General features: G+C 33.9%; 1 protein-coding gene across 1 annotated transcript in view; it reads left to right on the top strand.

Moving 5' to 3' along the window:
* Positions 1-8,572, top strand: part of CLCA2 (chloride channel accessory 2) — a 32,808-nt gene extending 24,236 nt beyond the window's left edge. Inside the window, exons 12-14 of the mRNA XM_004679179.2 lie at positions 1,012-1,182; positions 4,390-4,623; positions 8,012-8,572. Coding sequence (XP_004679236.1) covers positions 1,012-1,182; positions 4,390-4,623; positions 8,012-8,454 — 848 coding nt within the window. The 3' untranslated portion in view covers positions 8,455-8,572. The remainder of the gene's footprint in view (positions 1-1,011; positions 1,183-4,389; positions 4,624-8,011) is intronic.
* Positions 8,573-18,885: the final 10,313 nt, after the last annotated feature.

Here is an 18,885-nt window from a genome sequence, read left to right on the forward strand (position 1 = left end):
TTAAAAAATTAAAAAAAAAATCACTAAACCCCTAAATAACTAGATTTGATTCCTTCTCGATGAATACAAAACCTGAAACCTACCATAACAAGTTGCTTGGCTTTTTTAATTAGACACATTCCTACTTTTCTTATTTTAATGAACAGTCCTTCCTATCAGTGGGGCTTCTACAGCACCCAAGTGAGAATTCAATCTTGGTTTTAGAGCTGGGTGTGTGGTGTGAGAAATGAAACAGCACTAGGACTGGACACGCTGCTGCCCACTGGGTCACCTGTGTAAGAACACTGAATGTGTTCTTCATTTGGGCTAAGCTCATCCTCTTACTGCTGTCCAGGAGTGTAGGCCTCCCTGATATTGACTAATGGACTTGGTTTGATCTTAAGCTGGTCTTTAAAATCAATGCAAAATTTGAACTCTGGCCAAGCTTTTGGAATGCCTCCCAAAGCATTATGCAGAGAAGCAAAGCTTGTCAAAGCCCAAGTCAGCAAGCCCTTATACTCTTAAAAAAAAAAAAAAAAAATCTGTGTGCGCTATAGGTATAAATTAAATAATTTCACACTATCAAGACTTGATTTTTACATCAGCATTTCATGGCATTCACAACCCCCTTCATATTGTATGAATTGTATATATATATATTTCTCAGGTGCTGAGTAGCATTTAATCTGTGACCATAAACTTAAAATTGTGTTTGGTTTCTATGAAAAACTATTGTTACTTTCATTGATGGGAATTAGGACTCAAATAAATGTTTTATTGGCACTGAAGTAGATAAAACACATTCTATTTTAGATAATTTTCAGAGGTTGGGATCACAGAGAGAAATTATGGAGCCACTGGAGTTTTAATTACCTGATCATAGCTAGGAAGCAGCTAGGATCCAGATAGAATCTGCTAAAATGGGAAGAACAAGGGAGTGAATCTTGTTTCTTTTAATGACTTCATTAAATACAATTTATAACTGTGATGACAAGTATTGATAATTGAACTTTTTTAAATATGTATTCTCAGGTGCTGATGTTATAAAAAATGATGGCATTTACTCCAGGTACTTTTTCTCATTTGCCACTAATGGCAGATATAACTTGAAAGTACGGGTCAGTCACTCTCCCAGCACAAGCACCCCAGCCCAGTCTATCTCCGGGGGTCACGCTGTGTATGTACCGGGTTACATAATAAATGGTAAGGTCATTATTACTGTTATTTCAATAATACCATTAAATGTATATGTGTGTCTGCAACAGCATCATTAAATATATATACAATAACATCAGTAAATGTATATGCATGTATAAACGTATATCATCGGTATGTATGCATCTATGTATGCATCTATGTATACTCATGAGTGTTAGCATGAGAAAGACAAAGAGAAGGGAGAAGGAGAGATGGAAATTCAAAACATGCTTAAGTCAATGCATAATGGGTTCAGTATCTCTTCAATTCTCAATTATTTTTGATAGCGATAACAGATTTCTCCCACTTTCCTTTTAATCATTATCTTAACCTGTTATGGTTGTTTTATCAGAATTACCAACAGACAGAAAATTTATTGAATGTTCTCGGGTCCAGCTCTTGTATTTCTTCTACAGATAGTTAAGTAAGAGAAAGAGACAAAAATCTGATAGTAATTACAAGAAAGAAGAAAGCAAACAGCCCAGACAATTTACACAAGAAAAGATTTTCTGAATTAATATGAGTTTGGATTTTACAGACAGCTGAATGATTCCTGAAGATGTTCTGTCTTTTTAATATAAAATGCCAAATGCCAAATCTTTTTAAAACACAACTTTTATAATTCCTTATGAGAAGCCATGATGAAAATATAACAAACTGAATTACGCTATACTGTTCTAAACCAATTTTAAAATATTCTCATTTCCAAAATTGTTAATACTTTACAAGTATGTTTTATCTAATTCAGCAGCTCTGATTAAATTAGACATGCCTATTCATCTGGATTTTTCCATACCATATTCTATATTTTGTTTTATATGTACTGTTCAGTAGAAAATAACTAAAATGCTAGAGCGAATTTATCCTTCTGATATTTTGAGTTGCTTTGAATATAATTTACTCTCATAAATTTTTGTCAGCAAATTTGGATTACTACAAAATCACTGAGAACCCTCTTGCAAGATAACATGATTTTATTGGGGAAATGACTTTGTATCTAAATATAATACTTCATTTCTAAATAAATAGCCTCTCTTTCACTTATATATCAAACAATTTTGAAGGTCTACTAAGTAACAGGTTTAGTCCTAGAAACTTGGGAAATAGTAGGATAAGACCTGATTCCTACTAAGAAGCTCGCAGGCTGCTGACTATTATCTTTTTTAAGACCCATGAATTAAAGGGTAAAAATATTAGCATCCAGTGTGATTAGCGAAGTTAATAGTCAACTGCGATTTTTACCTGTGTTATAGCAAAGAAAAAAAAAGTTTTCATTAGACAAGCCGATTATATATAATACTCACTTTATGAGCTCCTTTTCAGTTGATGACATTAAAAAAAAAAATGGGAACCACATTATTTTCATGCCACCAACTGTCCAGACCCAACTATGTCTGTATAGCCTCACTCTGTTCCCCAAACCCATTGTCCCCATGGGCTCTGCTCTGGATCCCATTGAGACTGTGATCACTCCCCTTCCTTGCTGTCACTCTACTGGTCTTGTGAGCAGCAGTCCAATATGATTTATTACTTCCCATATTAAAAAAGTATTGTATATAATTGTTCTTTAGTTTCTGTTGTCCAGTTCCCTGAATTAACCTAAATCTGTTGATTATACTGTCTCACTTCCAATTTAATGTTGCAATATGGCTTACATCAAGTCACTCTACTGGAGTTGCTCCGACCTCAGAACATTTATATACAGAGGACACATTTCTGTCCTCATTTACCTGGCCCCAGCAGTATCAGTTAGCTGGTTTTGTCATGTCCTCGTTTCTGTCATCCTATATGCTCCTGACTACTCTGCAATTATTTCATCAGGCTTTTTCCAGATACGCTTAATGTGCCTCTAAATGTTGAAAGTTTCAGAGCTTGACCTCAACCTGCTTACCTTACCATCTGGACCCACCCTGCCTGAGTTTGAATCCTGGCTCTTCCTTTCAGTAGTTGTGTAACTCTAGGCAAGTTGTGTGTGTGTGTGTCTGTGTGTATGTGTGCTTTGCTGCCATTTGCTTCAGTTTCATTATCTTGAAAAATGGGCTAAAAATGTATCTTACCCATAGTGTGGCTCGATAAATTAAGTAGTTATCGTAAGGTACCTATGTAAGTACCTGATACCTAGTGAGCCAGGCACTCCGTAAGTGCTATGTATTATCATAGTGGAAATTCCTTATTAGATAATTGCATTGCTCCATATAACTTTAAGATCTATATGCCTATAACTTCCATATCCTTAAGTTCAAAATTGTTAAATCTAGCTAAAATCTCTCTTTAAAGCTTAGAATCCATCTCATTGGCTCTTTGTCATCTTTAATTAGACGTTTTATAGGAATCATAAACTATGTAACTTACATTTTAATCTCTTTCTCTTTAACCTACTTCTCCTCTAAAGAGGCTCATTTTAGAAACCTGGAAGCTAACTTTCTTTCTCATTCTATATTAGATTTCACTACCAGCTTTTACTGATTTTATCTTGAAAATATATTTCAGCCTGCCTAATTCTGGCTTCTCCACTGTTCCAGCCCGTCCAAGCTACTGTCTTCTTTTGTCTGAATAAGGCTGGTTTAGTGGCCTTATTGCTTTGCCATAGAAACCAGAACTTCTACTGAGAGCAGCCAGCCACATGACCTGTCAGAGTGCAAATGTAATCACTTCCCTGCTTCCACTGCAGCACCTCGGAGTAAACTCTGAAACTACTATGAGGCCCACGTGGTCGTGCACAAACTCCTCTGTTCTGTCTCCTGTCACACCGCTCTGCATGCTGTAATTAAGTTTTATGATTTCTCAAGCTCTTCCATACGTCAGGGTTGTTTTTACATAACCTGTATCCTGTACTTGGGACATTCCTACTTCTATACCTTGCTTGACTCCTCCTACTCACCCTTTAGGAAACATTTAAATGTGGGTTTTTTCCCTAGCAGCCTGGCTTTTTTTCCTTCTTGCTAATATTACGATTTGAAAATACGTTTATTAGTAAAACTCTAAATTCCATAAGAGATATTTTGTTGGTGATTGTTGGCATTGCATACACCCTCAAAATACTTAAGAGTGAATGGATAGATGGGTGAAAAAATGAGTTGCTGTATAAACCAACTCAATTATTCTAATGATGTAGTAAAAGGTTTTAAAATGCTTCTCAATAATCTGTTAAAAACAAGCTGGTCAGGAAATCATAATTTGGTATTTTGACTGTTTCTTTCTTTGGTGTCCTAGGTAATATTCAAATGAATGCCCCAAGAAAATCAGTGGGATTGAATGAGGAGGAGCAAAAATGTGTGTTTAGTCGAGTAAGCTCAGGTGGCTCCTTTTCCACACGGGAAGTTCCAGCGGGCCCCCATCCTGACATGTTTCCACCATGCAAAATTATTGATCTGGAAGCTGTAAAAACAGAAGAGGAGGTGACTTTGTCTTGGACAGCACCTGGAGAAGATTTTGATCAGGGCCAGGGTAGGTGTCTTGGTTTTGTATCTATTTTTCTACAAGATAGAATTTCTAATAACTATGTTAGGAGTTAGTTGGCTAAAATAGCTTTGGAGGCTTAGAACTGATAAAGCTGCAAAGGGTTGTTGTGAAAAGCTCTGAGTTATTGCTAAGGTCCTATATTCCTGGAGTCTGGGAATAAGAGCATGTCAGTCTCCACAGGACTGAAGAGGCCCCAGTAAACTAACACTAATCATGCAGAAACCTTGATTGAAAACATCAATTATGTGTAGCAATCTAGTCAGCAGAAGCTCTACCAGGTCTGTGTTACAGAACATGGTCTTCTGAGGTGATTAGTCTTCTGAAGATTGATAACGAGTATTTATTCAAAGAATTACAAAACAGTCCTAGAAGATCAATCATGCAAACCTTGGGACATTTTTCTCTCCCACTTCTCACCATCATTCTTGTTAGGGAGACTAGAACCAGTTTTCTTTTTTGGACTTTCTTGTTCCTTTTGGGAGGACATTGAAGAAGTTTATTTTTTACCTTCTCTGACTATGTGAGCCTTCAGTTTTCCACTATAATCTCTTGATTCACATAGCAACTCTGCCTAATCACCTTTCTGAAAGGGTGATTTTCCCAGTATCTTTGTTTTCACCAAAACATGGCTATCATTTTGTATACATTAAATGGTTAATTGCCTGATGCCATGATTGAGATTCCTGTAAGAACCAGTCTTCTTTATTGAGAACTGATTTTGTTACTATCAGCCAAATAATAGTGAACACCTTGGGACTTTGCCAGTCTTCTGTCAAATTTGCAGTCTCTTTCTTTGGCTTATAATTTTCTGCCTGATCACTATACTTACCAGAAGGCGTCTCACTTAGAAATAATTCTATACTGCTAAGAAGTATTGTAGTTTTATATTTGAAGTCTTCAGTCGCTTGTTTCCTTTTTCTATAGATCTGAATTTTTATCTAGCCTAATTTCCTTTGTAGTTCAGGTCTTTGAGTGAAATTCTCTCAATATTCCATTATATGAAAAAGTGTTCTTTTCAACTGAACTTTTAGAAGACAGGATATAAAATTTTATAGCAATAGTTTTTCTTTGAAGGTAATTCCATTTTCTTCTGGCCCCAATACTTTTTTCTGAGGTCAGCTATCACTCTTCTATTGTTTTCCTAAGTATTAAGTATCTTTTTTCTCTCTGGCAATTTAAAATATTTTCCTTTATGTTTAGTATTCAACTAGCTGACCATGAGATGTTTCACTATGTGTTCTTCATGTGTATTCTGCTTAGGGATTGCTGAGCCTTCTGAATCCATGGAGTGTTCTTTTTGTTCAAATTTGGAATATTTTCAGTTAGTAGATCTTCAAAACATTTCTGTTCTCTGTATTCTTTCCTTATTGGATAATATTTACATTATATGTATTATATATAGTCACTATATATATATATATATATATATATATATATATATATATATATATGGTGTTACTTTCACATACACTAAATGAATGTCAGTGGAGCTTAAGAATCAGAGAAATTCAGTTGAATTTCTCTTATTTCTGGATGTCTTAGTATGATTTTCCTGTTTGAGTTTGCTGGGTTTTTGTTCTGTTGTGTCCAATCTACTGTTAATCCTCTCAAATATATTTTGTCACTGAATTTTTCTTTTAATCCCAGGATTTCCATTTGCTTGTTTTTCTCAAGTTTTTAGATCTCTCCTAAAATTTCTCATGCTTTCATTAACTATATTTAATTTTCCCTGTAGACCTATAACATATTCATCATGGTTAAAGCTCTATTTATTCATTTCATATCTCAGTCATGTATGACTTTATTTCCTGATATTTTTTTTGACAGTACATAGTATTTTCCATTTCTTCGCATGGATAGCATTTTAAAATTACATATTTACATGATAACAAATTATACACTCTAGAATATTTTATATTCTCCTGGGGAGTTTTGAAACTTTTTTAGTGTTTACCTTATATGACCTTGAATGTGAGGAATCTTAGGTTTATTCTTGGTAGGATATATGTCTACTGCAGTTTTCTTGATCCACAGGCATTTCCCTTAATTCTAGGATCCAATCTTTATTTATAAAGCATGACTTTTCTAGTTTATGTTTAATCAATGTATTTATCAACCTCCTCTAACTCACTCCAAACTCAGTTACTCCTGCATAGCACAAAACTTCATTCAGCTTTCCAGTCTTTTAGTTGTTCATTCCCCCTGAGCCCACACATGTATAATTTGAGGTGTTTCAATGATTTGAAAGTCAATTCACAGAATTTAGACTGTCCCCTTTATGGTGCTGTCAACATTCAGCCACTCTGGCAATCTCACATGTTCACAGACTTCTCCAGAAAATAGCTTTCAATTCCAGCTACCTCTACAGTACGGGAAGTTTCTCCACAAAGAAAAGCATTAGTCATTAAAGAAAACATCAATCAGTCTGGTTCCCTTCCCTAGTTTCTGAATACTTTTGTCTGAGACCTTTGTCTTCAATTTTGTTTTTCATTGTTATCTACTGGAGAGTTAGTCTAATAGGAGATATTCGGTTGTCATAGACTTAAACTTCATCTTTGATGCTAAGTGACAAAAACATGCCACTTATGCTTATATTTTGCTTAGGAGGACTTTTCCCAAGTATATTTTCATTTCATTTCCCATGTAGAAGATTTCATTTATCAAATATTAGTTTATGGCTTCCAAACTTTGTCTTAATCAGAAGGGCCTTTCCCACTTTAAAATTATGATGGACTTATTTCATTATTTCCTCCTAAATAGTTACTATTTTTATTTTTTATTACTTACTCTTTTCAAGCTTTTTGATCACTTTGAAGTTTATCTTGACAAAAAGTTCTATGGTATGCATCAATTCTATTCCTTTCTAGATTTTTACCCAATTTTCACAAAACACACATCAAGATGTATTCATTTTCTCCAGTTAGCTTGAATTCTACCTCTATCATATACTAAATTCTTGAATGTATTTGGTTCTATGTTTAGATATTGGTTTATCTACTTGTCAATACTGTATTGAAGCATTAGAGTGTTTTTATATCTGATGGGATTTGTCCTACCATATTGCTGCTTTTAGACTTACATGGCCACTATTATTTATTTCCCATTTAAACATTACAATAAGCTTGTTAGTAAAAACTATAAGCACTTGTAGTGCAATCATGTAAAATTTACTTAGGGAAATATAACTTAGAGAGAAATAACATATTTATTATGTTGAATATTGCTATTCAAAAACCACAATAGTCCTCTTGTGCAGATTTTAATATGAGTTTTTATGTAGTATTTTAGTTTTTTCACTGTGTAGTTCTGTCTATGCTTATTCCTGGACATTTTGACTTTTTTAATTCATGTAACTTATGTCTTTTATTTTCAGCTAACAGTTATGAAATAAGAATGAGTAAAAGTCTACAGAATATTCAAGATAACTTTAACAATGCCATTTTAGTGAATACATCAAAGCTGAATCCCCAGAAAGCTGGAACCAAGGAGATATACACATTCTTACCAAACCTTTTCATAAACGGATCTGAACACCAACCTAATGGAGACACACATGATAGCCACAGAATTTATGTGGCCATACAAGCAATAGACAGGAACTCCTTGAAGTCTGCTGTATCTAACATTGCCCAGCTAACTCTGTTTACCCCCCTCAATTCTGGTACTGAGCTTTCCAGAGATAGTCTTATATTGAAAGGAGTTTTGACAGCAATGGGTTTGATAGGAATCATTTGTGTCATTGTAATTGTAATATATTATAGTCTGAACAGAAAACGGAGAGCAGACAAGAAAGAGAATGGGTCAAAATTACTATGAACAAATGTACAAAGTACCTTCCTTCATAAATATGAGTCATGATCTTGCACTTTACAAAAACATACCAATAAAGTCAAACCAACATCAAAAGTATTAAATATGCTTTGAGTCTAATACATGGTAAATAGACAAAAATTACTTTAAAACATTCATTTGGGGGAAGAAATTAGAAACCACCAAGCTTTAGACTAATAAGTTATTTTCCAAAGAAATATCTTTAAATGAAAAGGTAAGAACAAAACTGAATCAACTAAAGAAAAGTTTTTTGTTTTTGTTTTTTCTTTTAATAGGAAAAAGAAGTCCCAAGTATGGCAAAGCAGGTTAGGTCTGAATGATATAGTAAACTGTCTAAATGAAGTAATTGTTTAGTTATTTTGATTAATTTTTCATTTCTCTTCATCTTTTCAAAACATATTGCTTACTTATGACTAAAGAGCAACTTACATTTTATATTTGAATCCTCTATTGTAACATCCTCTTTACACCTTGCCATTTGGCTAACTATATACTACAGAACAAATCTACTAATGCTAAAGCTCAAAGAGATCGCTGTTCACTGAAAGAGTTAACCTTAAGTTATGGGGTATTATCCTTGCGCCCTGATACACTTTGTGAGGCATCTATTGTCTTTTAAGTCTCTAATTTCATCAAAGCCATTTTCCAAGTTACTGCTTGGTTTTATTCAATGAAAATGATTGTAACTTTCATAAAGCTTTAAGGAATTAAAGACAGCTCTGAGCTTACTTTGATACAAAATTAGCCTATACAGTTTTCTTCAAGTTCAACTTCAAGTTCAAGTTCAAGAAGCAAAGGGGAGAGACTGACCTTTGGAATGGTTAACTGATTCTATTATTTGTTTAAATAAGACTTTAGAAATCCTACATCCTATAACGATTATTTACTTACAGGGATGGGAAATGGAGGCAAACAAGAGGGGACACAAGTCACAAGGAAATAAGGATTACTTTCATCTGGTTTTACTTCTCTTATTTTTTCAAATATTATAGAGCAATAGAATAATTTACTTAAAACTTATAAGTTTATTGGATAAATACAATAATGTGGAATATATAACTAGGGCCTATCAAAATGTGAGCCAGATACTTCCCTAGGAAAGACCAAGAAGTCTAGAGATTGAAGGTGCCATGGGCAGAAAGTGTTTATTATTATCTTCAAGTACCAGATTGACACGTGCTAAGTAGTAAATAGGACTTTTTTTTCTGGAATTGAGGAGAATATCCCTTTCATTTATGCCTTACCTTTTCAGGGATAGCAAAAGAAGGTTAAATTACAATGAGAGAGAGAGACAGAAGCAAGAGAGAAGATTTTTAGGGGATGAGTTAATACAGTCAATGGGCTGAACAGACAGCTATTTATGTGTGCATGGTTTACTGTTCCAAAAGTACCTTGCACCTGCATGTTAGTATCAGAAAGTTCACATCCCCCAATTTGTTTTGCTTGCTTTAGATTTTGCCTTCTGATATAAATTACTCTTAGAAAAGTTGACTCTAAAATATCTTCACTAAACTCAAAATGACAAATCCAATTGCACTAATAGCAGAAGTGTTCATAGTGAGCTAATCCTCTTGTTAATAACAATTTTAACTCTGAGAAAATGTAATACACAACTTTTTGAAGACTCTGGACACCAACAAAAAGCAGGCAGAGTGAGGAAATAAGACGTGGGGAAATAAAGAGTAGAAAGTAGGTGACAAATACACTTAAATCAGCTTTTCCCCCAGAAGGCATTTTCGTTTCCTCCAAAAGGGTGACCTTATTGGTAAGGGCTCCATCCTCAAACAGAAAACATGCCCTACAACCAAGTGAAAAACTGAAATAGATCTATATTGACAAATCTATAAGTCTCCATGGAAGCAATTGGCTATTGTTAGAACGTAGCTCAAGAGAAGATAGCATGATAACAAAGACCCCATAAAAGATCATCTAGCATAAAATTAAAAACTAACAAGCATACTAATAAGCAGGAAATGGATCCCTCCCTAGTGGTGAGAAGGGTTAAAGCATAGCACTATGAGGCTGTCCTCAGCCACTGCAGTGTGAGTTCAATCCCTGGCCAGGGAGGTGACCCACATGACATAGCATATCCTGCCTCTTGTGCCACATGCTTTTCCCCTCAACAGTATGTTTTGGTTGATCTGCTTGTTTTGTACCCGCCTCTGTCTTTGGTGAACCCTTTCATCCCCCACACCTCTAGCCTGTATGCCAGTTTTTATATACTTAAATGCATAGATCTTTAAGAAACAATAAGCAGGAAATGTATCCCATAAAAGGGACAAAAATCTTCAATAAAAGGTCTAAAAAGGATCCATATTTGCAATTAGAATGGGTTTATTAAAATATTATAATTATGATACAAAATTATAGGAGAACATAAGTATGTGTAATAAGCAGAGGAGAAAATTCTGGAAAGATGTGCCAGAGCCAAATGAGAATCTTAAAATTGAAAAATACAATATATGAAAAATACATTTTGTTGAATTTGATATACTGCAGAAGAAAGGATTATAAGATTTAAAGGCAGGACAGAAAGACTCAACTAAAGTACTTTACTTACCAAAAAAAAAGGAAAAGTCAGAATGATCATTATCAAGCAATATAACATAAATGAACCCTAGAAGTGGGAGGAAGAAAAATAACTAAAGGAATATTTTTAAACATTTCAATTTTTAAATGTTTCATTTAAACTATCAATGCACAGATCTAAAATGTTCAGTTAAGAGAAATTATAGGATGCTTACTCAATGGAATATGCTCAGCCATTTCAAAAAATGAAAGATGGTCTTTTGCAAAAATATGAATTGAACTTGAAATGATTGTGCTAGATGAAACAGCTCAGAAAGTAAAAGACAATTACCAGGTGGTTTATTTCACATATAAAGTATAAATGACCAAAGCAAATGAACTAACAAATCAATACAAAAATAACTCAAACTCTGTGAAAAAATAGGGTGCTTTCCAGAGAGAAAGGGAAAGTAGAAATGATTCAAGAGATAGAGGAAGTAAATTTGATAGTGTGATGGCACTAAAACTTTGGATGTGGGTGAGTCAAGTAGTTGTATTCCTCAAATTATGTAGTATTGTAAATGAATGGTACCTCAAAAATTTTTTATTTAATAAAATAAATTCCTAACAAACTTAAAATAGAATCTATACTAAGAAAATAACATCTCAGTATATCATAGGATAACTTGTGATCACTGACTACTCATCAGAACAAGGTCAGATGATAAAAATATGGTATGTTAGAGTGCTAAAAGGAAAATCTGTCAAGACGGAATTTTTATATTGAGCAAAAATATCTTACAAAATAAAAGCCGTAATAATTTTTGCCAACAAGAAATACAAGAGGAATTTCTTTAAGCTGAAAGAAAATATCCACTGTGTAATTAATGATTAGTACACTGGGCCAGAAGGAAGATAATGTCTGGTGAAATACAGATCTCTAATATGGAGGGAAGTTCAATAAAAATGGTAAAAGAGATAGGTAAACATATTAATTTCTTCTTCTTTTTTTTTAAGATTTATTTATTTATTTATTTATACAGAACTGGGGTACAGGCCAGAGATGCGGAGGGTGAGAGAATTCACCAGAGACAGAGTGGGGAGCAGAACAGGCACATCAACGCAGTACACCTCTGAGGGGAGTAGCAGGCGGGTCAGGAGAGGTCTGCCACGCCATGTGGTCACCTCCAGGGCAGGCGGGGATCGAACTCATGCAGAAGTGGCTTTAGATTCTCAGTGCTGTGCTTTAACCTGCTGCGCCACCAGGGAGGGCCCTTTTCTTCTTTTTAAAGATTTATTTATGCATACAAAACTGGGGTACATGCCAGGGGTGTGGGGGTTGAGAGGATTCATCAGAGACAGAGTGGGGAGTAGAACAGGCAGATGTACTGAAATACACTGCTGATGGGAGCAGCAGATGGGTCAGGAGAGGTCTGCCACAGACCTTTGACCCGTTGCATTGCCAGGAGGACCCTATATTGTTGATTTTCTTTACTAAATTCCTTTCCATTAAATCATCTTTTGAAGCAAAAATAAAAGCAACATATTATAGTGATATGAAGTAAGAGACATGAGAGTAAGAACAGAATGGACAGCAAGGTAACAAATGGAATTAAATTGCCGAAAGGGACTTACATTATACATAAAATGGCATAGTGTTAAAGCAAAGTAGGTAGGTATAGATTAAAGGTACACATTTTAACCCCTCTGGTATACATTAATGAGAAACACATACCTAAGAGGTGATAAATATGATGAAGTAGAACAGTAAAGTTATCACAAAAGAAGACAGATAAAAAATAATAAAGGAAAAAAAAAACATGAGGTATAGCAGAAAACAATGTATGTATGTATGATAGGCTAATCATAAACTTATAAATTATATTGAATAGAAATAAACTAAATATTTCAGCTAAAACCCTGATATTTTAAAATTTGATGAAAAATGCAAAGCATATTATGGAATTTGCAATAAGTACATCTTAAATACAAAAATATAGAAGTTAAAAATGAAAAAAGAACAAAAGTATTTTGTGCAAATACTAAGCATAAGATAGCTGTGTTAGTATAACAACCCTTGAGAAAGTAAAGAAAAAGGCAGTTATATTTTGTAATAAGAATCATCAAGACAACTTGTCCTTGTACATATAATCTTATGTACCTGTGTGAATTTGTCCTTTTACATGCAATTCTGTTCATCTGTGTGAGTATATTAGCATCATGAATTCCTATGAGTGGGATTACTATGTCAAAAGATACGCACTGAGATGTTTAAGAATATTTCATTCTAACATTCTTAAGTTTATATGCAAATAAAGTCATGCAAGTAACATTAACTGTGAATAAATAAAACAAAAGTTGATAGAAATAGACAAATTTGTGCTCATAATTGGAGATTTTAAAACACTGTCAGAAAATAAAAGAACAAGCAGGCAAAAAATCAGTACAAGACATGAATAGCATTTAATATATTGACCAAACTAGCTTATCTCTCTCACACACACACAAAATCACTATACTCCAGACTACATTTTGCTGAAATGTATATCAAATCTTTTATGAAATAGTCCATAGCAAAGAACAAGTATAAACACATTCCAGTAGATTTATCTAGGAATATGGTTTTTGTTTACTGTCAAATTAAATTATAAATCAATAATACATTAAGTAGAAAATACAAAAATACTTGTAAACCATGCAACACTTTTCTATATAATCCTTATGTAACCTATATAAAAGGAACTCAAAAGTTATAAAATATATGGAACTGAATGATAACTGAAATATGGCATATCAAGGACTCCATCCACAGAATTTCAGAATGTGGAGGTTTTCATAAATTTCTCTCCTAAGTACAACTAGAAAAAAAAACTATTGGAAATTTCATTAGTTCACTGATGATATTGGGATAGGGGGAGGACCCATAGATATTTTATTCACAAAGTAAGTAAGTAGCTTACTTACTTTCCAGAATAGGAATAGGAATAGGAAAGGAGAACATCGACCAAATGGTGGTACATTCCAATCAACTGAAGAGTATGGTACTAGAATAAAAACAGGCACCCAGAACAATGGAATAGAATTGAGAACCAAGAAATTAACCCACACCTATACGGACAGTTAATCTACAATAAAGGAGACAAACATATATATCGGAGAGATGGAAGTCTTTACAACAAATGGTGCTGGTGAAACTGAATAGCCACAGGCTAAAGAATGAAACTAGACCAATATGTCACACAATAACAGAGAAAGAATCTAGAGTGCTTTACAAACTCTGGTGTAAGAAGTAAAACCATAAAAAACACCACAACACTGGTGACATTTGGTGATATCTTTGTGAATTCATTTCCAACAAGAGAAACAAAAAAGAATATAAGCAAATGATATGGTATCAAACTAAAAAGACTGCTAATAACAATCACTGTGAAGATATGGAGAAAAAGAAACCTTCATCTACTATTGGTAGGAACATATACTGATCTAGTCCTTAAAGAAAGTGTGGAATTTCTCAAATATTAAAAACTGAACTACCATGTGACCCAGTAATTCAACTCTTGGTATCTACCCAAGAATGCAAAAAAAAATTAATTCAAAAGGATTAAGAATCCCTATGTTCTTTGCAGCACTATTTATAATAGACAAGTTAAGGAAACAACCTAAGTGCCCAAGTTCAGATGAGTGGGTTAACAACATTTGGTAATGTATATTTTTATACAAAGGTATACTATTTAGCTATAAAAAAGACAAACCATTGCCACTGCAACAAGTTGAATGGAACCGGAGATGAGAAAGTAGGTGAAATAAGTCAGAAGGAGAAAGACAAATGTTAGAAGGTTATATTTATACGTGGCAGATAGAGAAACAAAACAAATGGTAGGAAAAACCAAACCAATTACAAGCTATAGAAATCTGCCTATAGAATGAAAGCTAAAGAGAAAGAGGGAGGAGGTTAAGAGCAAAGTGTGAAGAGGGTCTAATGGTTTCTGGCTATCTTGGTGTTAAGTGTGGTACGGTGACATACATCTGAGTAGGTATATGTCATATACCTCTGAATCACATACAATGTTGTGAACCAATGTTACCTAAAGAATTAAAAATATAAAAAAATCTGTTAACAGATCTAGTTCAAGGAAATGGCTGCACATAATAATAGTCTGGGATATCAGCATCCCAATTCCTTAATCAATAGGTCATCCAGACAGAAATCTAAAGACAGGAAGGAGTGGCCTTAAATGAAGTAATCAGTTGAGCTTAATAGGCATGTACAAAGCTCACATCCCAAAATAAATACATATATTTTTTTTCTTTCAAGTGCACTCAGAACATGGTCAAGTTTACATCAAATATTTGGATATTAAACAAACTTTAAAAATACAGGGGAATTGAAATTAGTTCAAACATCTTTTCTAATTGCAGTGATACAAAGCTAAAAATCAATAACATAAAAGAAAGACAAAAACAATCTCAAACATATGGAGACTAAACTGAATAATTCCTGAGTCAAAACAGATATCAAAGGAGAAAGAAAAACTATCTGGAAACCAGCAACAATGGAGATACAAGATATCATATTCTATGAAATTCAGCAAGATTGGTGCTGAGAGATGCACATAGCAATACACGTCCATACTAAGAACAAAAGTCTCAAACAATATAACTTTACATCTGAAGGGAACAGGAAAAAAAAATTAAACCCCAAAGAGGCAGAAGAAAGGAAATAATACAGGTTGAGAGGAAATAAAAAAAGAAAGAAGACAACATAAAATATCAAATGAAAATACCAAAATGCAACAGATGCCAGAATGCAAAGGACCGTTAAGAGACTATTATGGATATCCATATACAAACAAGTTGGATAACCTAGAAGAAATGGACAAATTTTTAGTATCATATAATCTTCAAAGACTGAATAGACATTTTAAATGTAACTATCATAATCATAGAAAGAGTAATCACTCCTTCTCCCCAAACAAAAGCCCAGGACCAGATGGCTTCACTGAAATCTACCAAACTTTCAAAGGGGATCTAATACCTAGTCTTCCCAAATTCTTCAAAAAATATTGTAGAAAAGGGAAATTTGCCAACATAGTTCATAAAACCAGTATTACCCTTCCCCAAACTAGACAAGAATAACACACAATAAGGAAAGCTCTGGTAAACATGGCTATGAAGATCCTTAACAAAATATTGGCAAATCAATTCCAACAATATGGTAAGAGAATCATACATCATGATCAAATGGGATTCATCCCAGGGTGCAAGGATGTCTTAAAATACATAAGTCAATCGGCCCTCCCTGGTGGCGCAGAGGGTTAAAGCACAGCACTAAGAAGCTAAAGCCACTTCTGCATGAGTTTGATTCCCACCTGACTCAGAGGTGACCACATGACCTCTCCTGACCCGCCCGCTGCTCCCCTCAGCAGTGTACTTCATCTATCTGCCTGTTCTGCTCCCCACTCTGTCTCTGGTGAATCCTCTCACCCTCCACATCCACTGTACCCCAGTTCTATATGAATAAATAAATAAATCTTTTTAAAAAAACAATACGTAAGTCAATCAATGTCATTTACCACATTAACAATAAAAAGCTAAAAATCAATGTTTATGTTATTAGATGCTAGAAAATTATCAACAAGATTCAACCCACTCTTATTTATTGCTGATTTTACAAATATATTTATTATATCAACCCTCATTTTTGTACAATGTAAGGTTTCCCTGTGCACCATCAACATAGTCCTTTGTGCTTTTCCCACTCCTGTCCTGATCCTTCTTCCTCTTCCTCCCCTACAGAATGACTCTGATCTATAGTTGCCTGATGGTTTTTATTTTTACTATATTATAGTTACATTTTTTTTCTGATTCCTTTTTTGTTTCTTCTACATTCCTCCTACAAATGAGACCATTCGATATTTTTCTTTTTCTCTCTGGCTTATTTTGCTGAGCACTCAACACATTCTTACGATTAAAAAAAAATCTCACTATAGATATTGAATAAAAGGAATATATTTCAATATAGTTAAGGCCATAAATGGTGAACTCACTGCTAACATCATACAAAAACTAAAAATATTTTCTCTAAAATCAGGAAATAGGTAGGTTTGGTCACTATTAGCATCATTGTTCAACATAGTATTGGAAGTGACTTCTAAGAAGTAGGCAAGGACAAGACAGGAAAGTAATATTCACTGAAAAGTAGTATAACTATCACTATTTGCAGATGATATAATATACATAGAAAATATAAAGAACTGTTAGGAATAATGAAATAATATAGAAAAGAGACAGGATACCTGAAAATATACAAAATCTGTTGCATTTTTTTTGTGCAAACAAAGACTCAGAGGAGGGAGAAATTAAAATAAGCTCATTTGCAGTCACACAAAAAGGGATGAAAAACCTGGGAATAAACTTAACAAAAAAGATGAAGGAACCAAACACTGAAAGTTTAAAGAAGATAAAGGACCTAAACACTGAAAACTCGAAGACACTGTCAAAAGAAATAAAAGTAGACACAAGGAAATGTAGAAATACCCCATGTTCATGGACTGGAAAAATAAACATTGTTAGAATGGTTGTATTATTTAAAGCAATTTATAGATTTGATACCTGTTACATTTCCAATATTTGCATGGATCTACAAAAGGCACTAAGTAACCCATGAAATAATCAGAGTAAATAAGAATAATGAAGGCATTGTGCTCCCTAATTTCAAAGCAATACTAATGAAAATAAAATATTGGAACAAAAATAGAAAGACATACCAATGGAGTTGAATACAGGGCTCAGAATTGAACTGCACAATATGAACAATTCAGTCCATAGCAAAGGATCCATGCTCACAGAATAGAAAAGGAAAGTCTTTCTAACAAATAGTGCTGAGAAACTTGGACATCACTTGCAAAAGTAAAAAGAAAGAGTAGCCAGATCATTATTCAGCTTCATACACAAACAGTAGTTCAAAATGGATTAAAGACTTTGAAATTAAACTTTCAGCCATTTAATAACTGGAAAAAAAAAACGTAAGTGATATGTCATGGACATCAAACTTGGGTATATTTAGGAACTCAATTTCAAAAGACTAGGGAAAGACAAGCAAAATCAAACAAATGGTACTGCATTAAAAAAAAACGTTTTGTAACATGAGCAAACAGACAATTTAGAGACAGCAAGAAAATATTAACAAATGAGTTAATTGCCCAAGTACATAAATAACTCACATAAATCAACCCAACCAAAAAAAAGGGGGACAAAAGATTTAGACTTGTCCAAAGATGACATAAAGATGACATATAGGTACATGAAAAAATACTCAATATACTTATAAGGTAAATACAAATCAAAATCACAATGGAATGTCATCTCATCCTTGTGTGTGTGTATTTATAGTGGTGTTCAGAGGGCTGCAGGACCATGGAGTATTTTCAAACCAGACATCAATACTTACAAAGCAGCAGTAATTAAACAATACTATATGAATTTTACTGACTGACAGAAACCTGGAATAGAGAAAAAAAAATTCTGGTAGGTACCTAAAGGAGTTTTCTTTTTTTCCTTTATTTATTTATTTTTTTGAGCTAACATTGTTTACATATTGTTTGTGTTTGGTGTATTGGTTCCACCCCACTCCCACCCAAATTTAAGGTGTTGCTACCATAGTGCATACACCACTGAGGTATCCATAGTCCATGACCTTATTCCCTGTGTTCCTTCGGTACTTTGTTCTCACTGCTCCCCCTCCTCCGCTCAGTTCTATAGTCAGTTTACAAGAGTTAGTTCTTAATTTTAGCTTTATCTGACCCTTGTTTTCACTAGAGTCCAAATATAAGTGACATCATCTAGTATTTGTCTTTCTCTTAGCTTATCATGATCCCTTCCAGCTCTACCCATGTTACCACAAATGGT

Source organism: Condylura cristata, unplaced genomic scaffold (assembly GCF_000260355.1).
Source record: "Condylura cristata isolate star-nosed mole 26May11 unplaced genomic scaffold, ConCri1.0 scaffold00008, whole genome shotgun sequence".
Taxonomy (NCBI): domain Eukaryota; kingdom Metazoa; phylum Chordata; class Mammalia; order Eulipotyphla; family Talpidae; genus Condylura; species Condylura cristata.